Here is a 25704-nt window from a genome sequence, read left to right as displayed (position 1 = left end):
CACACCCCCTTCTCTGCCTGGAGGTGGCAGCTCCACCCCACACTAGTGTACCCTAGGTCGGGTCTCAAGGCCCAGCTCCATTAGGGCAGTGCCTAGGAGTGAGGGAGAAGGTCGAGGCCTGGTGACCTGCAGCTGAGGCACAGCCCCAGGCCGGTGTAGCGCAAACTCGGAGCCTATTCCACCACATAGACCCACGCAGGAAGGAGGGGCTCCCTCGGGTGTGGTGCCTGGGAGAATACTAGGACCCGATTAGTCTCAAGACTGGAGACCCAGGAATATGGGGTTGCTGATCCCAGACACCAAGTGCAACAGAGGCTCCTAAGAGCAGGAGCCAGAGAGAAGCGTCAGGTGTGCCCTCCTCCCACAGCACCAGCACCCCCCCGAGGAGGAGAAGCAGGCCCAAATACAGACACTGTCAGAACACAGGAAATGCCAACTCCTCATCTATACACAATGCAGCAGTTCACACCCAGTGAAGAAAAGGACAGAGCCAAGGGAAATGGGCTCACCTGGAGGCTGCAACTTGTCTGAGAGAAATGGGCAAGTTGACAGATGGCAGGAGCCACTTAGGTGTCAGAACAAACCCCCACCATCTTCCTGGGTAAGAACTGTCTCTTCTAGGAACTCTGACTGAGATCAATGATTTAGGGGCAGAATCTGTGCACTGAAGACAACAGAGCAATCAGCCCCCAGTAGTGGAGATTAACAGTGGAGGGTCTGGGAAGGGCAAGGTGAAACCAGACACCAGACCTGTAGAAGCCACTGTGATCAGAGACCTCACAGGGGTGGTGGTGGTGGTGGTGGTGGTGGTGGTGGTGGTGGTGGTGGTGGTGGTGGTGGTGGTGGTGTGTGTGTGTGTGTGTATGTGTGTGTGTGTGTATAGTGGGGCAGAGGGAGGGATAGAGGGAAGAGAAGAGAGGACAAAAAAAAGGTATTCTTACCTAAATTGAATATAGTAAGACAAGTGAAAGGAAAAATTCACTGGTTGGGGGACAGGAGCTGAAGAGTAAATTCAAACTGGCAGCTGGAAGGAATTATGTGATTTGAGGAGTGAGGACAGTGAGGAGAGCCACAGAGGCATCTGGGCACCATCAAGTGCACCAGCCATGCATAGTGGGAGAAGTAGGAGACAGAAGGAGAGAAAACGTATCTGGAGCAATAATGGCTTGCAACTACCCACATATATTACAAGACAGTAGTCTGTTACCCCCAGGACACTCCATGAAATGCAAGTACCACATTCACAGACTTACAAACAGAAAAGCCATAGTTTACTGTGGCGTGGTAAAGGCCAGCAGAGGGACACTGACAGAAGCAGACCACCAGCCTGTGGACCAGTGAACTTGCCACAGAGAAACGGGGAAGGAGGATGGAAGGGTGGAATTCTCCAGAACTCAAATCTTACTCACCTTCCTTAGAAAGTTCCTTCAAAGGATCCTGGATTTGGATCAAGTCCTGAAAGCTACATCATGGTTAAATAAATAATACTTAAAGCCCCAAAGGAGGAAATAAACCTAGAAACCAGCAAGAGAAAATGGCGCATCCCTGATAAGGGAACCGATTAGATTAGTGGCTAACTTCTCACCAGAAGCAAAGGTCATCAGAGGAAATAACATCACATGTTCAAAGTGTTCCAACAAACAAACAAACAAACGAACAAACAAGAACAGAAGAATCCCTCACCCAACGGGTTACACAGAAGGTAAAGTAAGATAAAAACTGGAAGAATGTGCTGCTGACAGATCTGTCTTAAGAAAAATGCCAGAGGAAGCTCTCCAAACAGCCCGTGACAAAATGTAAGCCCACGCAAAGGACACCTATAGAGGTAATTACGTAATTATAAAAAACTGCGGAGAGACATGTTTTTGTTTTTTCCCTCTGGTTTTAAAAACAGAATGTGATCCAGGCACTAGTGGCTCTCACCTATAATCCTAGCTACTCAGGAGGCTGAGATCTGAGTTTGACAGCAGCCTGGGCAGGAAAGTCTGAAACTCTTATCTCTAATTAAGCACCAAAAAAGCTGGCAATGATGCTGTGGCTCAAGTGGTAGAGTGCTGGCCTTGAGTAGAAATGCTCAGCAAAAGTACCCACAGGACCAGCATAAAATAACAAAATAAAACAAAAACCTGGCAAGTTTATACTGTATGTTGGGACCTGGAAGCTTCGGAGATGTACCATAGCTTCCAGAACAGCATGAAGGAGATACGTGAGAGCAAGTAATCACGGGTTTGGAGGTAACTCCAGCCCGTAGCGCACAGTAGGGCCACAAATATGAAGAGGCCATCAGTGACCTCATGCATAGCTCAAGTGGTAAAGCACCTGCCTAGCAAACACAACACCCTGAGTTCAAACCCCAGTATCATCAAAACATAATTCATAGTTTGCAAATATTCAGAAACTAAACCACATGCTACTAATGAAACTTAAACTTAGAAAAATCTGAGGTGAATGAAAAGGCAGATGTGCACAGCAACATTTACAGGACAAGCTAAAGCAGACTCTAAAGGGAAATGAGGGGCGCTGGGAAGGCGGCTCAGTGGTAGAGCACTTGCCTTGCATGCATGAGGCCCTGGGTTCGTTTCCTCAGCACCACATAAGCAAAAAGAAAAAAGCCAGAAGTGGCGCTGTGGCTCAAGTGGTAGAGTGCTAGCCTTGAGCTGAAGAGCTGAGGGACAGCGCCCAGGCCAGAGTTCAGACCCCACGACCGGACCCCCCCCCCCAAAATAAATGAAACAATAATGAAAATTAACAGAGACAAGAAAATACAAATGAAACCCAAAGTTCATTCTTTGTACAGTAGCCAAAGTGACAAACTTTTAGTTAATGTGACCCAGTGAAGAAAAGAATTGATGCAATGACTAGAACCAGCAAGGACAGTGGAAATTTCTAACAGACAAACAGGACTACTGGGAAAAACTGGGATAACCGGCTGGGAAGGTGGCTCAGTGGTAGAGCGCTTGCCTTGCATGCATGAGGCCCTGGGTTCAATTACTCAGCACCACATAAGCAGAAAAAGCTGAAAGTGGCGCTGTGGCTCAACTGATAGAGCGCTAGCTTTGAGCTGAAGAGCTGAGGGACAGCACCCAGGCCCAGAGTTTAAGGCCCACGACCGACAAAAAAACAAAACAAAACTGGACAACCAAACACCAGTCATTAGAGGTCGGACACGGGCTGCTCCCCAGAGGCTTGTGTGTTGTGGCACTAGCTTGTGGTTCCTACCTGCATGCAAGTGGTAACAGGGTGTTGGAGGAAGTAGGCCTGGGCTGAGGGGATCTGCTCCTCCCCCCCCCCCCCCCGAGCTTCCCCGCCATGAGGTGAGCAGCCTCCTACATCATGCTCTCCAGCCACGCTATCCTGCCACACCACAGGCCCAAACCCCTGGCCAAGCGACCACAGACTGAACTTCTGAAACCATGAGCCAGCATTCATGGGCTGAATTTCTGAAACATATAAATTTTTCCTTCTTTTATTTATCTTAGGCACTTATGTCACAGCAACAGAGAGCTGACACAGCAACACATCAGACAGAATGGATAAAATAAACAAAGTCTTAGCTACCAAAAATTAATGAATAAATAAAATAAATCATCTGAATACAACATAACACCTTGAAGAAACTGAATTGGCAATTTAAAAAACTCCTCATGAAGAAAAGCTCACATCTATGTCTTCTCTGGTTAACATGCTACCAAACAAAAATAATTACTATCAATTCTACATAAATTCTTCCCAAAGTAGAAGAAGAAACACTTCCAATTTATTCTATGAGTTCAGTATTACCTTGTCTATTGAAGGCAGACAATATCACAGGAAAATGACAGACCAATCTTTTACAAATAGAATGTGAAAATACTGGAATGGGGGTGGGGCTGGGAATGTGGCTTAGTGGTAGAGTGCTTGCCTTGCTTAGCATGCATGAAGGCTTGGGTTCGATTCCCCAATACCACTAAACAGTAAAAGTTGGAAGTGGCACTGTGGCTTAAGTGATAGAGTGCCAGCCTTGAGCAAAAGAAGCTCAGGGACAGAGCCCAGACCCTGAGTTTTGCCCCAGGACTGGCAAAAAAAAAAAAAAAAATCCTGGAACAAAAAACTCAGAACTAAATTCATCTACATATAAAAGATACATGCATCATGACCAATTAGGATTTATCTGAAAAATGTAAGATTGGTTTAGTTTCTGAAATTCCATTAAAGTAATGCACTGCACCAACAAAAAACAAAGCCCACCTGGATCAAGAACTCAAGAGTTGTGGGGGGGTGGGAGGAGAGAATGGATCCAAGACCTCTTCATGACAAAATTCTGTGAAACACCATCACAAACAATAATGACCCAAATCAGTGCTAGAGGCTTGGTTCAAGTAGTAGAGCACTAATCCAGAAACTGTGAGGCCCTGAGATCAAACCCCATGTGCTACAAAAACAAAACAAAACAACAACAAAAGAAACCCTTATATACAAATGTTCATAGCGGCCATTACTCAGAGTATTCAAAGGCAGAAAATTCACAGATACCCATTGGCAAATCCATACAAAGGACTAATTAGCCATAAAAAAGGAATAAACAAGCTGGGAGCTGATGGCTCACACCTGTAATCCTAGCTACTCTGGAGGCTAAAATCTGAGGATTATGGTTCAAAGCCAGCCTAAGTGGGAAAGCCTGTGAGACTCTTATCTCCAGTTAAGCACCAAAAAGCCAGAAGTGGAACTATGGCTCGGTAGTACAGCACTAGACTTGAGCACAAAAGCCCAGGGACAGAGTCCAGGTGTGAGTTCAAGCCCCAGGACTGGCACAAAATAAGGAATGAATTTTTGGTACATGTTACAACATGGATAAACATTGAAAACATTATTCTAAGTGAAAACAAGCCAGTCACAAAACACCGCACCTTGTGTGATTCCATTTACATGAAATGCCTTGTTGATGCTGTTTTGATTCCCTGACCATAACGTGACTACCCTCTCAACAAAGGGGAAGTCAAACCACCTAAAACCAACAACAGCCCAGCTGGGACTTACTAACTCTGCTTGTATGGTGTTGCTCTGTACTTATGACTTCCAGGATTCATTTCATACATTCTATACTGAATCCTTTTAAAGAAGATAACCAAGATGCAAATATGCTGACAGTTAGGGTATTGTCTTTGCCTTTTTTAATATAAAAAAAAAAATTTTTTTTTTGGGGTCCGGTCGTGGGGCCTGAACTCTGGGCCTGGGCGCTGTCCCTCAGCTCTTCAGCTCAAGGCTAGCACTCTACCACTTGAGCCACAGCACCACTTCCGGCTTTTTTCTTTCTGCTTATGTGGTGCTGGCTGAGGAATCGAACCCAGGGCCTCAGGCATGCAAGGCAAGTGCTCTACCACTGAGCCACCTTCCCAGCCCCATTATCAAAAAAATTAAACTTTACAATAACCCAAATTCTTCACAAGAAGAGAATGGCACACCAACAACAGTGGCAGCTGTGGTGGCACACACCTGTGATCCCTGCTCCTCAGATGGAGGTAGGAAGATTCAAGACCACTGGGGGCAGAACTAACAACAAACTAAACACAAAATAAATAAAAAGAACAATTGCATAACTAACATTAGAAAAAGGTTAGAATGCCTAAGTACAAATGACTGCATAAAATAATATGCAGCCTACATTGCAATATGCAAAAAGAAATCTCAGGACATGATTTAAAAAAAAAACCAAGATGCTAAATTTTTCCATTGGCATTACCAAGTCTTTTTCAGCAAGAGTAGGAAAGAGCCAAGAAACATGGAACTAGGTTTGATAGCTCACACCTGTAATCCTAGCTGCTCAGGACACAGAGATCTGAGGATTGTAGTTTGAAGCCAGCCTGGGCAAGAAAGTCCTTGAGATTCTTATCTCTAATTAATCAACAAAAAGTCAGAAGTGGAGGTGTGATCCAAGTGGTAGAGTGCCAGCCTTGAATGAAAAAGCTAAGCAAGAGTGCAAGGCTCTGAGTTTAAGCCCCAGGATCAGCACAAAAAAGAGAACTATGAAAAGCAGGTATTATTATATTATCTATATCTATCTCATCTCTCTATATAGATATGGACATACGGACACACACACACACACACACACACACACACACTCACACACACACACACACACACACACGAGTTTCTTTATGGTTGCTGTAGTGCTGCTTATGAAATACAATTTTAATCTTAATTAAAAGATTGGTTGAAAGGAAACCATTAGGTAACCAACAGTGTGGGTGATAGGATATGGAGCAGGGACCAGAGGTGGCACTGCAACACTCAAGTTTCAGAGTGAGACAACCTAGCCGGTTTGATTAAGGGTGAGCTTCTGAAAGAAGCAGCCTGCAGGCCCACAGACAGCCTGGGAGAAGAACGGGAGCCAACTCGGAGGCAGGGGCAGCTCACCGTGGCAATGCCTTGGGACTCCTGGTAGGCCACCCTGGCGACATCTGCCGTGCTTGTGTTGAGGAAGAAGTAGCCAGAGCCTTCAGTGATGCGAAGTTCTGCCTGCAGGGAGAGGTGTGGGAGAGGGTCAGGCCAGGTGCTGGAGGGAAAGGGGAGCTGGCTGGGTCTCTTACAGGCAGGGCAGGCTGTACCTGGACTCCAGGGTGGTTGTAGATGGTCACCTCTTCTGGATTCACCCTCACATCCTCCACCAGGATGAGTTCTATGGAGGCCGACACAGGCATGGGAGGCTCGTGCTGAAGGGGTGAGGCCCAAACCATCACATCCAGGAGAACAGGACACCTGGCCACCTCTCTGGTGGAGGGACAGATGCCCCAGGGCCTGGACTCACTCCAGGCCGCTCATTATGTCTAGGCCACAAATCCCCATGAACCCAGGTGCTCCTGGGCCCCATGGAAGGGCAGCATGCCCTGTAAGTACCCCTTGGTGAGCCTACGTCCCGCCAGAGCAGGAGGCGGTCAATGGTCCTGCTTAGTCACTCCAGCTGCTTACACGCACACCTGACCTTCAGGGCTCACAGCAGATGGCCAAGTGTTGTGCATGAAGCACACGCCACCATGCAGGAGGACACGGACAAACAGCAAAGCCTCTGACCAGCCTGGGCATGGGTGAGGGCCCCACAGAAGGGTCTTCTGACTCATGGAAGATAAGGAGAGCCGCCACTACCTTGGGTAGCAGACAACACACTATATGTCACATGTCACTCGAGAGAAGAGTACTGGATATGACCCAAGTGCCACTCACCTATATATACAATGACACAGTGCATCAGCGATGGACTGTGTACATGAACGGGGTCTCTAGAACACCATCACCCAGTGATACTGCAGGTGTCTTGGCTAGGGGGTGCACACTATCATGTGCATAGACCTACATACGCCACACATGTCTCTGCTGAGTGCCACAGGACTACACCCAAGCGCCTGTTCCGTGCCAGGGATCTCAGGGCAGAGGGCCTCTCAAGAAAGCCAGCTCGAGGAAGGAAGCCCAGAGAAATGTCCATACCAGGGGAAGCCCACAGGGCAGAGATCACTAGTGCACCAAGAGAAAGTGTGCAGGCCTGCAGAGGGCCCACAGCATGCATGTCCACGGGGAGGCCCACCAGGCCGCTCACAAGCCCACAGGAAGGGACAGAGCCATCAAGGACAGGGACAGGCGAACCTTTCAGAGGTAATTCCCCCAGCGCTGCTCCCATGGGTGCAGACTCTGAGTAAAACCTTTCCAAGACACCATGAAGCTCCCCGTGCTGGCACCTAGGGTGCTCTGAATCCTGGCACCACCTTTCCTTCCCAACCAGTACATGCTGCCTCCACCTTATTCAAATGCATGTTTACAGGCGCTTGCCCACAGCCCACCCACTGGTGGCCCCTGGGAGGTACCGGTTGTTTCACTCGGGCAGCACGGAGGTGAGCCTGCTGGTAGCCAGAAGCTGTGGCGGAGATGGTGGTGGTTCCCGAAGCCTGGTGAACTAAAATGGCCTGCAAGCCTGAGTTGAGGAAGGGGAGACAAGTGCGTGTTAGCTCCAGGGCTGCTCTGAGGCCTATCTGCAGTTTTAATTCTGAAACCAGGAAACGGAGCCAAAGAAACTGCCTGTCTGTCCTAAGCAGACTTTATGGTCTTAAGTGACTACCAAAGGATTTCCCAAGTAAACTGGAGGAGACAGGCTCCATGCTGGGCTGTGGGAGGGCTTGTGAACACTACAGCAAATAGCCAAGAGGCCCAAGTCTTAGAGCTGGAGAGGTGTCCTAGGGCGTGAGCCTCTGGTTCCTCCTCACAACGAGCCTATGGGGGACTGAGAGAGCGCAGTGAGATCACACCGAGCCCTAGATAACAGAGATACCCAACAGGCACGAGCCTGCCACAGGACACTGGTCTTAACTGATCACAAGCAGCCTCACCGTGTAACTTCTTCTGGCCATTCCCATCCTCACGAGCCACCAGCTGCAGGGGCTGCTTGGGCTCTATGCTGGCCAGTGAGGGCTGGGTGGACTCCCACTGGATGCTTAGAGAGCTGAAGTTGTCGAATCGGCGTCCCTGCTGGTCATAGGCACCCAGGTCCAGCAGGGGGTTCCGGTGGCTGGAGACTGGAACCTGCAAGAAGGAAACATCAGATGCCAGAGCCAAACTCAGGACCAGACCTGGCCACTGCTGACTGCATGGCTGTCCTTGAGCCAGATGGCTCCCTTGTGGGCTCAGGGTCTTGATGAAGGAGTGAGGATGAGTCACAAACCAGTGTTTACTACTGCCACAGTGCTACCCCAGCCCCCGTCTACACCAGCCTCTGCTACTCAACAAGGGACTAGGCCCTCAATCATTAGAAGGCCTCTGGCAATGGGTAGAGGTGATTTTTGATGTCACAACTGGCTTTGTAGGTACCAGCTGCACTGGTACCTACAAAGAGGAGGAAGAAATGCTGCCGGGTACCTCAGTGCATGGCACAGCCCTGCACAAGGAGGACCTGCTGGGCACCACAGGGCGTGGACAGCCCTGAACAAGGAGGACCTGCTGGGCACCACAGGGCGTGGACAGCCCTGCACAAGGAGGACCTGCTGGGCACCACAGAACTTGGGATGGCCCCACTTGAAGATGGTCTGGCTTCTGATGTCACTAAGGTTAGAAACCCCTACTCCAAGTTGCTCACCCCAGCTGGGCTACTTCCCTTCTGCCTGCCCTTGCTGTCCTTGAGACACCTCTGCCTCCATGACAACTGCTGTGTTTTAACATGAAGGTAAGATGCTAACGCACTACTCAACACATCCTGGAGCCACCAGGGTTTGCAAAGGTCCTGCCAGAGTCCCGGAGGTAGGAGTAGGCCTCCCCATGCTACCGAATGCAAGCAGAGGCCTGGCGAAGAAAATAACTCAGTAAAGGAGAATGAGGAAGTCTTGGAACAAAGATAACTGACAAGACGCAGAGTCACCAAGCCAACCTGGGATGAAGGTGCCCTATTTTAGAGAAGAACTTACACATAAAGGCCATTCTGATGACACAGCCGCTGAGGTCCCCACCCCCACCTCGAGGACCCCACCCCCACCACCACGCCTGGCTCTGCTGACATAGACAACACCTGCCCTCCTGACAGCAGGTCAGCACCACTACTTGAGCAACCAAATGTTTTGCCACTAGGCATGACACAACTCTGAGAGCTTCAAGTGGGCATAGGCACTGAGAACCATATTCTAGACATCCCATCCTCTTCCAGAAACAACTGTAGGTGGAAAATAAAGGCCTTTCCAGGAAGGAAAAGGCATCGTTGTGCCCAGTACACCCAGAAGCAGACTGAACCCTTCCAGTAAGGTCATCAACACTACCCCCCATTTCAAGAGGCTGGGTGAGGCTGAGGGGTGTTGAACGAGTTGCTCGTCACACAGGCTGGGGTGTAACTCTGGGTCTGATCTTGCTTCTCCTTGGTGCCTGAGCTGGCTAGTCGGTCCCCGAGCACACAACTGGTACTCGAGCACAGTGAGAACACGGGATGCCCCGAGGACGAGGTCAGGCTGGGCTCAGGCTCCATCTGTCATTCCGAGACGTCAACTCTATTCTTGTGTCTCACCTTGCCATAATTTACTCTGCAAATGTGTCTTGGGTGACCCCCGGGTTTGGGAGCTATAAAATGAAATTGATACTGCACTCAGGATGCACCATGGAGATCTATCTTCTTCAAGGTCCCCTAATGAGACCATAAATTGCAGAGGCCATGCCCGAATGGCTGCCTCACGGCGCAGGACCCCAAGGACTGATGGATCACAGCCACTCCACATCTAAGGTCCATTATTTCCTCCTGACATCAATGACACATGCAAGCTAGTTTGGAGAGCCCAGCTCCACAGGCAGACCATCCCCTTTCAGTCCAGACACAGCACTGAGCTAAATCCAAGGCACAACCAGGCCCAGAGGAGACCTTTGCTTCAGAGCCAATGTCCAAGAGGAGGGAGAAACAAGAAGGAAGAAGGGAGCCAGGCACCGCTGGCTCATATCTATAATCCTAGCTACTCAGGAGGCTGAGATCTGAGGATCCCAGTTCGAAGCCAGCCCAGGCAGGAAAGGCTGTGAGACTCTTCTAATAAACTTCTCAGAAAAAGCCAGAAATGGTACTGTGGCTCAAGTGGTAGAGAGCTAGCCTTGAGCAAAAGAAGATCAGGGATAGCTCCCAGGCCTTGGATTCAAGCCCAAGGACTGGAAATAAAATAAAAAGGAAGAAGGAAGAAGAAAGAAAAGGAGAAGGAGAAGGAGGAGGAAGAGGAGGAGAAAGAAGAAAGAAAAAAGAAGAAAAGGAAAGAAGATGCTATGGCAAAGTCAGGCAGAGGCTTTGCCCGGACACACTGATTCGAGGCTTGATTGTGACGCTTGTCCCTGCCACGCTCTAAATGCCAGGGCTGAGTCAGGTGAATGCTGGCTTCCTGCAGCTGCAGGAGCTGAGCCTGGGGTCCCCTCCTCTACTGAAAGGGAACGAAAGTGGATCGTCTGCCAAATCTGTGTAGGGGTGAGGGGAGCCAGTGTTCTGAGGCTGGACACTAAAAATCCTTACTTTTAACCGAGCCTTGCAGGACAGCCTTGGGGCAAGTGGCGGGGAGAGATGCTGATCCACGGAGTTTCAGCCTCAGAGTTGAGTGATTGGGAAAAGTGGAGAGAAGGCTCTCTTTTTCTCTCTCTCTCATTCTCTGTCTCTGTCTGTCTCTCTCTCTGTCAGCTTTCCACTCTGCTCCTCCTGCAGTACCTCCTCAGGCTGCAGTCAGTCCACATTTCACCTCTGCTCCAGCGGCCATCCTCTCTGTGGACCTCCCTTCTCCTGTGGCTCACTCTAAAGTTTCCGGTGATGGGGCTGCCTGGCCTGAGAAGCTGCCATGCTGGGAGAAGGGCAAGTGCTAGGGCTGCTGGAGGTGAGTCCCCACCCTAAGCAGCACACAATCCATACCAGGGATCTGAGTGTCCTGGGAAGTGAGCGTGGATGAGTCCCAGCTCTCAGGGGGCCCAGCCTGCAGGTCACGCCACATGTCCTCAGTTTCAGACAGGCTTCAGAGACTTCCCTCCCTCCCTCCCAACTTTCTTGGAGCCTCAGCTATCACCGCTCCTCTGCAGCTCCCACTCCTGCTCCAATCACACAGGAATGTCCACACACCATGCTCTGAACACCGCCAGGGTCTAACAACACCCAGCAGAGGGAGACAGCGAGTCTGGGATCTGAGAGGATGATGTTCACGTGGTGCTGCCACTGGAGCTGGGAGGCTGGTAGGACCTGCAGCTACACAGCATGGGGACTGTGAAGCCTAAGAGGACAGGATGGCCTACCTATGCTCCAAGAAGATCCAAACCCAACTTCCGGGTGTGCCTTCTAACAAACGTACGTTGCCGTCATCCCACTACAAAGTGGGAACCAGGCAAGCCAGGCACCACCCGCAGCAGCCACACTGAAGTCATCCCACCACTCCTGCCCTGAAGCTCCTCGAGCTAGGCTCACAAGAACCCCTCATCCTTGGCAGGGTTGGCTGCAGAGCCCAGGCAGTGAGCATGGAGCTACCACCTACCAGCACTCAAGACCGTGCATGGGGGTGGCCTCCTGCCTAACCAGTAACACTGTCACCTGGCTCTCGAGAGCGGCCACACTCACCACCTGCTTGTTCTGCTGCAGCAGGGGACAGGAAAGGTCCAGCTGGGGGCTGCCGTAGACAGGCGTGAGGGTGAACCTGGACGGTGGGGTGCAGACAGACTTCACCACAGCGGGCTCCACCACAGGGAAGGGGTTGGTGAGGCTGGGCTGGTTCCCCACCGAGAGGGCGATGACCTGGCAGGGAAGAAACAGACACCCAAAGTCTCTCATCCTCTGAGCTAAGACTGTTTCTCCTTCTATAGGATAGGCACAATGACCCCTGAACCTCAGGGGGCTGAGAAAGGCCAGGGACTAAGGGGTGGGAGAGCACTTTGCCAGCATTTAAGAGTCTCAGGTGAGGGGCTGGGAAGGTGGCTCAGTGGTAGAGTGCTTGCCTTGCATGCATGAGGCCCTAGGTTCGATTCCTCAGCACCACATAAGCAGAAAAAGCTGGAAGTGGGGCTGATGCTCAAGTGGTAGAGCACTAGCCTTGAGCTGAAGAGCTGAGGGACAGCGCCCAGGCCCAGAGTTCAGGCCCCACGACTGACCAAAAAAAAAAAAAAAAAGAGTCTCAGGTGGGAGCGACAGCTGCACTCTGCACAAGTCCCCAGGCAGGAAAATAGCAGATTGCAGGATGCTTTCCTAGGACCCAGCCACATTATCGATCCCATAAGATCCTAGATGTTTAAATGGGGAGTCCACATTGATCTGATGTCACTCCCCAGAGCGGGGTGCGTGGGGGACATGCACACTGAAGAGTAGGGGACCTGACTCTGGGAGGTGGATCAGGATGAGGGCTGGGCACCTTGTTACATGGTCATGCCGATGTTCCTCAGCAGCCCGATGGCCTGGATGGGTATAGTTTCATTCCTGTTTACACCTGACCCTGGAAACACCTGGTTTTGTGACACCTGATCTGGAGCTTCACCCCTCAGAGAGGCTGTCACACACACAGAGAAATAGCCAACCCTGGGGTTGGAGGTATGGCTCAGGTAGTAAGAGCACCAGCCAATGAGTGACAGTGTCAGATACCAAGTTCAAATCTCGATCTCAGATGAAAAGAGAAAGGGGGAGGTCACCAACAGGCAGACTCTGTGGTGGTTGGGATGTACTGAGGGACCCTACCACCCGCACTGAACCCTTCCAGTGTGCGCCCAGGCACCTTGCTTCACTGAGTATTAGTCTGCCCATCTCTAAAGTGGGCCCTGCAGAAAGGGGTCTCTCAAGGTTCTGCTGGGAACTAAATGGATTTTCCATGCCCCTTGGACTTGGGGGGCCTGCGGGGGGCTCCCACTGACCTGTTCACCCAAGGCCCGACAGGTCACCAGGATCCAGTGCTGCTGGTAACTCCGGGAGGCAGGGGGCCCCAAAAGCGCCAGGCTGATGCTGCCTGTGTCCTCAGAGGTGATGTTACGAAAGTACTTGGAAGGCTCCAAGACCCAGGGTTGGGGGCCTCCTTCAAACAGCATCTCCTTGGAGGAGCCCAGGGTTACCACGGAAACAGACAAGGGATCCACAGCCTGAAGAAAGGGGAGGAGAGAGCACTCCTCAGCATCAGGACTGGAAGACTCACCTGGCTCTGGGGGAAGGCTCTATATTCGCTTTGAAACTGCATGCCTGTGCACCCACAGAGTTGTTAGGGAGATCCCATGGAATCAGGGTTCTTTGGAAAAAAAGAAGCCCTCACTGGGGTAGGGTATGTATAGAAATTAATTTGTTTTTATAACACTCATGGAAAAGCCCTGAAAATACCAATAGCTCTCAAAACAAGGAACTCTTTGAGATGCAGCTTCTTAACAGAATAAGTGAGAGAAAAGCCAGTGCATATATGAGGAGATGCTCCCTACACCATATTTACCACAACTACAAGCTGGCAACAGCCTCAGGTTCAGATGGAGGCTAGGGAGGTGAGAGCCAGGCACCTTGTGCAGGTCCCTAACGCACTTCTGACACGGATGGACTAGACTCTAACTACACTGTTGCTTTAAAAGGCAGTAGCTCCAGGGAAGGGAGGGAGGAAGGGAGGTAGGGGGAAAACAGTGGAGGGGTAACAATGCTCAATAGGAAGTGTACTCATTACCTTACTCATGTAACTGTAACCCTCTGTATAGTATCTTTACAATAAAAAATTTAAAAATAAAGGCAGTGGCTCAATGGCAGAGCACGTGCCTAGCAAGCATGAACCCTGAGTTCAAATCCCATACTGCAAAAAAAAAACAACAACAAATTAAACAGCCCAACATGGTGGCACTCAACTGTAACGCTAGCTACTTGAGAGACTGAAGCAGGTGAACTGAACCAAAGCAATTCTGAGGACAGCCTGGGAAACTTAGCAAGGTCTACTACCGCTTGAGCCATGCCTCCCTTTGTAAGATCCTATCTTAATAATAAAAAAAATAGGGTTGAGGTTGTAGCTCAGTGGGCAGACTGCTTGGGCATGAGCCACTGGGCTCAATTCTCAGAACACACAAGAGGAAATAAAGAAAGAAAAAAATCCTGACAGGAAAGACACCAGATGACTAAGAGAAGCACAGGATCAGGGTGCCTGCTGGCCTAGCTTGGCGGTCTGCTTCCCCCTCTTTTGGTGCCAGGTTTGAACTTCTGTCCCTTACTTTTAGCTCTGCTGCGATCCCTTCAGTTCCTACTGGGTCTGTACAGGCTTCCAGAACAAGCCTTCGGGACTATTTTGTACATAGTACCTGGAGCTCCCTGCACACTGGCAGTGTTCCCTGGCAGAGTGAATTGGCAATAAGTCCAAGATATCCTGAAAGTCTCCAACAAATGAAGGAAAGTTTGTTTTGCTGCCATGTAGATCATGAGAGCACTTAGAAACAGGGAGCTGCTTGCCCCACCCCAAGGAGCATAGAGCAGGGAATGACGGGGCTGGCTGGGGAGCAAAGGACAGGAGGCTGGCTCACCTTGAGAGGCAGGTAAGCAGCGATGGTGATCCTGGCACTTAGGTGGACGTGGCCATGTGTGTAGCTCACCAGGAGTGTGGTGGATCCCTGGGTCTCGGCCCTCACCCTCACACCGCTGCAATGCTCCGACCCTGGCGGCAGCCTTCCTGTAAGAAAAGGAGAGTCAGCCAGGCGCAGGTGGTTCATGCCTGTAATCCTAGTTACTCAGGAGGCTGAGATCTGAGGATTGCAGTTCAGAGCCAGCCTGAGCAGAAAAGTCTGTGAAATTCTTATCTCCAATAAACCACCAGAAAACTGGAAGTGGTGCTGTAGCTCAAGTGGTAGAGCTCTATCCTTGAGCTGAAGAGCTGAGGGACAGCGCTCAGGCCCAGACAAAGAGAGAAAGAGAGAAAGAGAAAAAGAGAAGAGAGAGAGAGAGAGAGAGAGAGAGAGAGAGAGAGAGAGAGAGAGAGAGAGAGAGAGAGAGAGAAGGAGAGTCACTTGGTCACCATGAACAAGACTTGAGCAGGGAAAGGATGACAGGTTCAGAGCCCTCCTTCATCCTAGCCGTGATATATCAGCAGATTTTAAGTGGTGCTTTTTTTTTAAAAAAAAAGAAAGAAAATAAAAGGTAGGACCTAGTGGTATAGCTCAGTAGTGAAACAACTGCCAGAAGTACAAAGAGTACTGCAAACAGAAAAAAATATAAGTATGCGTGACATACCAAAATGTACAATTCACAGTGCCTATTCCCACATCTTCAGTATACCATTATCCAGATCCAGCCAGTACCCTCGGCATCCCTCCCCGTCCCTCCCTGACTTCTCCCAGGTCAGCTTCTCATGCTTGTTCTATGCTGTGTACAAAACCAAGCCCAAGCTCTTCCGTGTGTAGCTTCCTGCGCTCAGCGCTGGCTGAGATCCCTGGTGTCTGCATGTTGTAGGTCCTTGATCCACATTTCCATAGACCAAGAACAGAACTCAGCTGAGAACACCTGGGTTGTTTCTGGCTGGGGCCCTGCTGCACAGCACTGCCGGAACAGTGCAGGCGGCCCAGCCTGCGAGGGCAGCCCTCAGCACCTCTGTTGGCTGTGTCTCTAGGATGGAGACCCCTAGGCAAGTTCAATGTGCTTGTGCAGCTTTGATCCTGATCACTGAGTAACTCCTAAAACACTGCATCAGCCCGTACTGCTACCAGAAGCTGTTCCTTTCCTGCCATTGCCCATCAATTTTAATTAACTTTTAAAAAAAACTTCTAAATTTGAATTCTGGTAAAATATACATAAATTTCACACTTTAACTTTTTTTTTTTTTTTTTTTTTGCAGCACTGACATTTAAACTAAAGTCCTCACCCTTGCAGCTTGTTTGCTTGGTGGGTACTATACCACCTGAACTACAGCTTCAGCTTGGATGTTTGTTAGTTATTTTGGAGACAAAGACCTGAAGACTTTTCTAGCCATACTGGCTCTGATCTGTGATCTTCTGGGTCTCAGTCTGAGTATCAAGGACTATAGAAGTGAGCCACTGGCTTCTTGCTCTTTTTTTCTCTTCTTTTTTGGTAGGACAACTTTGCAGAGCTTTATTCAGTAAGTAAGTACGCAAGCAAGCAGACAAAAAGCAGACAGACAAGCAGAAAGGAAGGGGCACACTCTAACAGAGTGTGGGGACTCTGGAGGAGAAACAGGGAGACATTGCTCCCTTCTCTTAACAACTTATATGTGCATAGTTAAGCAACATTAGGTATGTGTGCTGGGTTGTGCAACCACTGCCAAGTCAATTATCACAAAAGTCAACTATCTTTTAAAGAAAAAAAAACAACCTATATCTACCCCCTTTAAACAACAACTTGATGATTCTCTCCTCCTCCAGCCCTGGCACCCTTCATTCCACTTCTGTCTCCAGGAACTTGACTTCTCTGAACTTAGGGGAAGAGAGATCATTGTCTGCCCCACTGCTCCCTGGGCCAAGCAGGCTCAGGGTGGACCTCACAGACACTGCCTGCTGCCCCAGCCCTTGAGTCATGGTTTCCAGGGGCATTTGTCCACCCTGACTTTGCATGTTTCTATGACATCTTTTATACAACCTGGACCAAACACACAAGTCAATACAAGATGCCGCAAATGTATGCCAGGGAGACTGAAGGAGCTTTTTGATAGGATTCTAAGCTCACAGGACTTCTGTCTTGGCTGTCCAGGTGTGGCCCTCAGGTGGGTGAGGGCCACCACACCCTTACCCATAGAGAAACCAAGGCTCAGAGATGGGGCCGACGAGCCCCACATCACAGAGCTAGTGGCTGATGATTGGCTTGGCCCCAAACTGCCAGCTTGGGAGGCACCTGCGCAACCCCCTCCGGGGTGCACACGGAGGCGGTGCACGGAGATCCTGGGTCCTGAATGCAAGTCGGCCTTCCAAGTCCTGCTTTTTCCATTCTAAGTGGTTATGTGAGACCCATGCTGTGGGCTTCCTAAGCTGGTGACCTGAAGTGTTGGTTTGCTCAAGGGTTTCTGAAGCATGCTGGCTACCTTCCTCTGTACAGTAATGACGTGCAGCAGAGTGTAATTACTACTGCAGCATGCAAAACCATGTAGCTACAAACAGTAGCCCATGCCACAAACACATCACATGGCCTGCCTGCCGGGACCACACCATCCTCTGTCCCAGCCCCTCCACTGGCTCCCCAGGGCCTAAGCACTAGGTCCACGTGCTGACAGCAGACAGGTCCTGCCTTTCCAGGCTGCCAAATTCACCAGCTGCAGAGCAGGACCTGCTCACCGGGGCTCTGGCACAGCCCCCTCACCAAGTGAATGGTGTCCCTGTTACTACTGACACCTGCCCGAATCTTGTGTCCATTCAATAGCTCATTAGTCCCCTGATTTTCTTCACCTGAAAATCAGAGCAGACTCCTGGCACTAACCAAGGTCCATGCCGCTATGAGCCACATCTCAAAGGTACCAAAGCTTTAGCACAATGCTGGACACAGCCAGACCTGCACTCCACCCTGGCCTGTGTCAGGTGTGCTCTGAGGTAGCTTCCATGTCTTCATCTGACACACAGCCCCAAAGCAGCTCTTGCCCCTGTGGTGGCACAGTTTAAACCAGGTCAGGTCAGGCACACAAGGTGCTGGCACCATGCCTGCAGGGAGGGCTAGCACTCCATCAACTACCACTGCCAGGGTCACAACCAATACCACTGCCAACACTCTGTAGGGTAAGCTGAGGAGAAAAGACACATGTGCTCAGGCGGGGGGGGGGGGTGCATGCCTCAGGTGTTAAATAAGAACTAGACAGAACATCTGTACACGATGCACCGTGAGAAACTGCACTGGCGTGCAGCGCTACTCAGATCACTCATTGTGGACATCTGCAAACTGAGGCAGAGAGGGGCAAATGATGCACCAAATGTCACACCACCTGCAAGGTTCACACTACATGGGAGCCGATGGTGGACAGGGCACAAATGCCATTCGTCATGCTGCAGCCCCATGCCCATTCTAGGGACCTGGCACACACAGAAAGGCCATCTGGCCCCAAACCCAGGGCCTGGCACCCGTTCAGCAGAGCTGGCTTACCTGGCAGTGGCTGGAACACGCCCTGGTTCTCCACTTCCACTGCCAAGTCAAAGTGGGAGCAGTCACTCAGGGCGACTACCTCGCTGGCCTGGCCAGGCATGAGCCCGCTGATCCTCAGGGGTAGCTCCAAGGTCTGCCCCAGCCTCGCCTCCACCTGGCACGGTGCAAACTCCATGCTGCTGGGCTCGATCACATACACCTGCAGGACAGGGTGACCCATCAGCCCTTCCATGCAGGGATTGCCCTGTAGCTCAGGTTTGGGCAGGACACTGAGCACATCTTAGAGAAAGGACAGAGCTGGGTCTGGGAGATTCAGAAACAGAGTGGCCAGACAGGACTCCCTGAGAGGTCACCAGAAGCTCAGATCTGAGAATCATGTCAGAGGCAGCCAGGGTGAGGGGTAAGAAGAACATTTGGATGAAGGGATGATCCTAGGCAAATGGCAGCTCTGTTGGTAAGGCTACAAAGGACAGTGTGGCTGTAGTGAGGGAGGGGATTGAAGGAGGGGGTAGGGCTTCCTGCAGAGCCTGAGTCCTGGGAAGGAAGCCTGGATTTGTGTGGCAGAGCTGACTCTGGTCTCTGGATCAAATAAAGCTGTGGGGTAACCAGCCGGGAGGCTTCCGGGTCAACACACCAACAGGAGGTGGCAGCTTGGCAGGGAACAGTAGGGTCAGAATCTCCGGGTTCCCACGGACACATTCTGACATGATCACTGACTGTGTGCTGGGCAAGTGGCTGGGGAGGGTGAGTGAGGCGGTGGCGGCTGCTTCCCAGGGAAGGCCTCGCTGGCTGCACCACGGGCTGCGTGCTCAGGACAGCACTCGCTCTCATCACCTGCTCTCCGCCCAGTCAAACCAACCACCAACCTCACCCTCCAGATGCACAGCCCAGCATGAGGAGAAACTGTGACAAGCCGAGCACAGCTGGGCGTCTAGGTGGGAGCCAGTGGTCAGGCCTCAACACCAGGTCTGAGACACATGCTGCTTCTGAGGACAGTCCTCAGCTTTGGCTATGCAATGAATAGGGTGAGGGGAGAGACTTGCCCGCTAGTGTCTGTCTGGGAGCTCCCTCTTCTGAGCTCCCTCTTCCCACTCAGGCCTCAATGGACCAGCCAGGCTGAGATTCATACCTTTGGTGTGGGGACCTTTCTAAATGCATCTGTGATTTTCTCTGGTCCTCTGTGCCCACATCTCCCTGCAGAGACCCTGGCCCTGCTGGTCCCACTGCTGTCTCTATCTGTGCAGGGCATTCTGACCAAACTCCCCTGCTCCTGGAGTTCCTGAACCATTCAAATGCCAAACTAGACTGCCCAACTCAGGCACAGGATGGAGGGCTGGAAGGCAATTCTGATGAGGACTGAGGACTGGTAAGAAGGGTTCTGGGACCCCAACCCCAGCCCCCCCACGCTGTCCTGGCCCTGAAGATCTCACCTTCATCTCACCAAAATGCAGAGGATTCTGCACGTCGTGTGCTTGGATCACTCCAAGCCCCGTGTCGCTGCCGGTGCGCATCACACCCTTGACGGTGACCGTGGCAACCATGTGGCTTGAGGAGGACCAGCTGAAGTTTCCACTGCCCCCGTGAGCCTAGGCAGAGAAACAATCACATCAACCAGCCACCTGCTTTGCCCTGCATGCAAGGGGCCGGGGACATGCGTGCTGCAGTCATGCATACTCTCACGCACCCTCCCACTCACACAGTGACATGCTCTGTATCACACACACAGACAACAGCTGACACGCAACCCCATGCATTCACACTCACTAGCCAACTCAGACTAGCACATATAGCCACCAATATTTCCTCACATCACACATTCATTCACTCCCATGCGCTCATCTGCACTTTATCACGAGCCTGTGCACGCGTATGCTACCCGCACATGTACGTGGTCAGTGACCTCCCTGCAGACAATGTGACACAGGCCACATCTAGCCATAGGGTCCTTTGGCCCTTGTTCCTTTATCCTATCTCATCTCTGGTTCTTTGCTAACACTTGCTGTAACAGCAGCCCTAGAACCCACTGGCATCTTCCAGGGCTCAGGCTGGCCTCAAGAGCCACCTGCAGGACTCCTGCCCCTGTGATCATATACGAGTCCCAGCATACCCCCTGCGCACTCCTAAGTGTCTGCTGGAAGCACACAACAGTCCTTCCTTCTCCAGGTCTGGCCTAGAGGCCAGGAAGGTGACACCTGAGTGAGCAAATAGACAGGTGCAGTCAGAACCCTGTCACTACTCAGGTGGACCACAGAAGTGATGAGACTGGACTGACCACAAGGCTCAGGCCCCATCTGAGGTTAGTCCCTGCTGCTTGGTGCCAAGTGGCACCATGGCCACAGTGGCAGGGTAGAGATACTTTTCCCTCAAATTCCAGTGTTTCTCTAAGTATTTACACACACACACACACACACACACACACACACACACACACACACACACACACACACACACACACACACACACACACACACACACACACACACACACACACACACACACACACACACACACACACACACACACACACACACACACAAGCTGGGCACTGGTGGCTCATGCCTGTAATCCTAGCTACTCAGGATCTGAGAATCATAGTTCAAAGCCAGCCTGGGAAGGAATGTCCACGAGACTCTTATCTCCAATTTATCACCGGAAAATGTGGTGCTGTGGCTCAAGGTGGAAGAATGCTAGCCTTGAGCAGAAGAGCTCAGGGACAGTGCCCAGGCCCTGAGTTCAAGCCCCATGACTGACAAAACAAAACAAAAAACCATTGTGATTTAGAAAAGTGAGTAAGTGAAACTCAGCACTGCCTTTTCTTTGTCTGAGTTGTTATTTTCTTCCTTGATTAACTCAAATTACACTGCTAAGATGGAAATAGAGAAATTGGGAAGGCTAATTAACCATTTCTATCTCTAAAAGTATTATTATTGAAAAAAATGAACAAAAGCCACAAACCACAGGAAACGCTCAGGAAGACATGCAGAGGTGGGGTTTCACATGCCTTTATGGTGTACTGATAGGCGCCAGTCTTTGGTTGCCATGGAAACGTCAGGATGCTGGGGTAGAGGGTGATGGGGATGTGAATATCCACCTCCTGCTGGTTCCACACAGGTACCTGTAGCACATGCACCCCTCCATCCTGCAAGGGATGAAACTGCTTCATGTTACCATGACAACCAGATCAGTAGCAGTTTTTCCCAGACATTCCGCCCCCTGGGAATCAGACCACAAAGGTAGTATTACACTTATGGAGTGTGGAAAAGATGACAGGCAACCACAGCTTTCTTAGGCTTTGGAGAATGGCTTCCCATGGCTCTCTAATAGTCAGCCATGTTAATGTTGCTGGCTTGAATCCTCAGGGTACCCAACAGGATGGATGTGCTTGTCTTGTTAAGATGGAGAAACAGGCTGGGAGCACCCCACACCCCAGCGCTGCGGTGGTAGTGTTACGGGATCACTATCTGGGACACAGTGTCCTTTCCTGCTGTATACTGCTGTCTCTCACAGGTCTGGAGGGGATTTGTGCAGGATGGAGAAAGGGGAATGTGCCCACAAGACAAAACAATTGGCTCTGTAAAAAGTCTTGCAGGATTTGAACGGACAAAATAGGGGAATGACTTGGGGGTCTGGCTGGGGCACTGATAGACACAGTCCATCCCACTTCTAGAAGACATAGACCGCTTTCACAAGGTCAGTGAGAGGGGAGGGAAGGGCTGCTCTGTCTCCAAGAAGAAGAGCCCACAGCCCCAGGCCCTGGGCAGACTATGGAAACTAGTGCCTGAGCCCAGGTGGGCAGGCCTCCGTTGTCACCGAGTGGAGTGGAGCCTGGGCCCCGACCCTGCCAGATGACAGGTCTTTCCTGAGGGGGTGGACTAGGTGGGCCTAAGGGAGTGGTAAAGGAGTGATGTGAACTTGCCTGGTCTACCACAGAGGTGAGGGCCGCATGGAGAGTCGTTTGGCCTCTCTGTATTGCCCTAACGTGATGGTATGACCCATTCTGAGAAGATGAGAGAACCTCAAAATATTCCACAGGAATCACAGCTTCAATGCGGATGTTCTAGAAGGCGAACAGGAAAGGTGAGAAGTGCTTTCGGGGGACCTGGGAAGGTAAAACAATACTCCCAACAGGCCAGGTCTGTCCCTCCAGGACAGACAGAGGGCTAGACAAAGCTCTGGACCAGTTCTCTGTCCACTGGCCTTATCAAGGCCTAAACTTAGTCCCTGTTGGGTAGCCATGCCATCAGAAATTTTTTGCTGTGGTTATTTCTGAGACAGAATCTCTTTTCTCCCTGAGCCAGCCGGGACTGTGACCTTCCAAATGACCTTCCACCACAGCTGGGAGGACAGGCATGCGTCACCCTCCCTTCCCAGCTTTTAATGACTGAGATAGACGTCTTGTGAATTTTTTGCCCAGGCTGACCTTCAATCTACAATCCTCCTAATTTCAGCCTCCTAAGTAACTACGGTTATGCCAAAATCATGGCTCAAGTGATGGAGTTCCAGCCTAACAAGCCAGGTAACTAGGATTACAGGTACGAGCCACTGAACTAAGCTCCCCTCCAGCCTCTGGCCCCTTCTTAGCCACCCATTCTGCATGGCCTGATGGCCTGGCCCCTACTTCTACCACGCCACTTCCCACTCAGGACAGCTTTCCTAGATCCACGGTCTCAAACTGGAGCTAGCAGATAAGGAGTAGGAGGGGCAATGGAGACATCAAGTCCCCCAGAGACTTCCAACAAAACAGTGACCACTCCAACCTTTGTTCAACAAGATGAAGACAGTAATGACTTCGGCAAAGAAGCCTAAAGGAGAGAGCCTGGTTTCCTTCAAAAGCACCACTGGGAGGGTCCTGGAAGTTGTCACAGGGGACACAATGGCCACTGTACCTTCATATCCGCCATACATTTTATACACTGTCCCAGAGCCAGAAAGCTAACTGGGGTGGGCCTCAGCCACCCAGAGGCGTCTGGATGGAACATAGTAATTCCTGCACTCAGGAATGTTCCCTAGCCCTTTGAAAAGCAGGAACATGGTGGTGCTCCCGGCAAGGAAGCAGGAGGGTACCACCCTCTCCTCGGATCCTGCCACCAGAGGATCCCTCCCCCAAGCCCTGCAGGGGGTCTGCTGGTGGGGTGGCAATGCAGGTTTGTAGCTCGCAGCCTCCTGAGATGCCCCCATCTCCACAGACCTGGGAGAACCACAGGAACTTGAAGACTCTCTCTCAGACTTCCCGGGTAGGGACCAGCACCTCAGGGGCTGCTCTTCGGGCAGCTGCTCCAGTACACCACCCACACCATCCCCCCACAAGAACTCTAACAGGCACTCACGTCAGACAGGTACACCTTGTTGCTGGACCTATCAAACACTTCAATGGTGATTGTATACAGGCGGCCAGTCTCAAGCACCCACCTGTCACCAGGGTGAACTGTGAACCCTACAAGAGGCAAGTGTGGGATGTGAGCATTCAAGTCACAAGGGCAGAGAAAAGAGATGCAACCAAGTCCCATCTGTCTGGAGCCCCATATCCCCCCTTCCCCCTCCCCCTTGACTCTCAGAGAGGTGCGAGCCTGCTGCCCAAGAGCCTGCTACCCTGACCAAGAGAATCTGAGCGGTCCTCTGAGTCCTGAGTCCGATTGCCTGCCTGCTGCCTCGGGCTGCTCAAGCACTCACGAAGCCGGAGTCCTGTCCTGAGCAGGGCTGCCCTGCAGCTCTCTGTCCTATGCCCACACAGGAAGCCACAGCAGCTTCTCCCATCCCCAGGATGCTCTGCCGCCAAGACGCCCTTCCCACAGCTCACCGGACACATGAGGTCTCCACAAGTCTGTCCTCTGCCCTCACGATTATGAACTCCACAACTGTCCTCTGACAGTGTGTACAGCTCTCTCCTGAGACACTGAATCTAGGACCCTCCTACTCTCCTGAACCCCAGGGCCCAGCACAGGCCAGACAGGTAGACAGTACCAAGGGAACCTCCTGGCCACCTTCCCTGGGCCTCCACCCTCCCTGGGCCTCCACCCTGTCAACACAGGTCTGTACCCAATAGGCTCTCCTCCACCAGTGAACCATGCATGTTTGCTGTGCCCTGGATAAAGGCTCTCCTGACTGCACCAGGTCACGTGCTTAGCAGGTGAGTCACCTCAGCCCAAGGAACAGGCATTGTACAACTCCCATGATGCAAATGTACCGGGGGTCTCCAGCGGTTGTCACTGAAGCTCCTGGGCCCTGGCTGTGTCCCCGAGTCCCCCAGTGCTGCAGGTTCCCCCCTCCTCTCTCAGATGCCTCCCCCATCTGCCTACTGACCTGACCAGTACCCCCAGCCTCAAAAGAGCCACAGAAGCTGTCAGGTCAAGTCTGCACAAAGCCTGGCACAAAAACCAAGAGGCAGTGTCCTCCACCTCTCTCCCCACCCGGGACAGACAGGGCTGAGGCTCTGAGCCAATGGCCACTGGAAACCTATGGTGAGGGCCACTATCCTTCTTCATTGTGTTTTCAGCACTAGTGAAGGAATCTAGGTCCTCACGGACTACAAAAGCACTGTGCCACTAAGCTACACCCCAGCCCTCGCTTCTGCCTTTTCATCTCTGGAGCTTACAGTCACAAGCAAACTGTTCAGGAAGCGCCAGGAGGCCTTACTCACCCAGGTACCCAGGTTCAACCACGTAGATGGTGCTGTTGGGGAGCCTAGACGCACCCTGCATGCGAATACCTGAGGTGTTCATTAAGGGACACAACATGAGCCAACAAGTAAAGAAAGCATCTGGCAGCTCCAGCCTGGCTTAGAGACAGCCCGGCCGCCGTGCAGACCCCGCGTGGCCATGCAGACCCCGTATGGCCGTGCAGACTCCACACAGTGCAGACCCCACATGGCCGTGCAGACCCCGCATGGCCGTGCAGACTCCACACAGTGCAGATCCCGCATGGTCATGCAGACTCCACACATTGCAGACCCCGCATGGCCGTGCAGACTCCACACAGTGCAGACCCCGCATGGCCGTGCAGACTCCACACAGTGCAGACCTCTCATGGCCGTGCAGACCCCGCATGACCGTGCAGATCCCGCATGGTCGTGCAGACTCCACACAGTGCAGACCCCACATGGCCGTGCAGACTCCACACAGTGCAGATCCCGCATGGTCATGCAGACCCCGTATGGCCGTGCAGATCCCGCATGGTCATGCAGACTCCACACAGTGCAG

At 51.5% G+C, this 25704-nt stretch overlaps 1 protein-coding gene across 2 annotated transcripts in view; it reads right to left on the bottom strand.

Annotated features, from left to right (window-relative positions):
- Positions 1–25704, bottom strand: part of LOC138824849 (nuclear pore membrane glycoprotein 210) — an 81532-nt gene that overhangs the window by 34449 nt on the left and 21379 nt on the right. For both annotated transcript variants that reach the window (XM_070019223.1, XM_070019224.1), the window contains 13 exons: positions 25146–25214; positions 23836–23942; positions 22425–22565; positions 21510–21647; positions 19939–20094; positions 18509–18707; positions 14962–15107; positions 13342–13563; positions 12065–12238; positions 8355–8547; positions 7836–7942; positions 6588–6692; positions 6397–6498 (listed from right to left, as the gene is read on the bottom strand). In XM_070019223.1, the coding sequence (XP_069875324.1) occupies positions 6397–6498; positions 6588–6692; positions 7836–7942; positions 8355–8547; positions 12065–12238; positions 13342–13563; positions 14962–15107; positions 18509–18707; positions 19939–20094; positions 21510–21647; positions 22425–22565; positions 23836–23942; positions 25146–25214 (1859 nt within the window). The remainder of the gene's footprint in view (positions 1–6396; positions 6499–6587; positions 6693–7835; positions 7943–8354; positions 8548–12064; positions 12239–13341; positions 13564–14961; positions 15108–18508; positions 18708–19938; positions 20095–21509; positions 21648–22424; positions 22566–23835; positions 23943–25145; positions 25215–25704) is intronic.

The sequence above is a fragment of the Dipodomys merriami genome, unplaced genomic scaffold, assembly GCF_024711535.1.
Source record: "Dipodomys merriami isolate MVZ:Mamm:240054 unplaced genomic scaffold, mDipMer1.0.p SCAF_13, whole genome shotgun sequence".
NCBI lineage: Eukaryota > Metazoa > Chordata > Mammalia > Rodentia > Heteromyidae > Dipodomys > Dipodomys merriami.
Note: the sequence above shows the minus strand (reverse complement) of the source record. Positions and strands in the feature narration are given on the sequence as shown.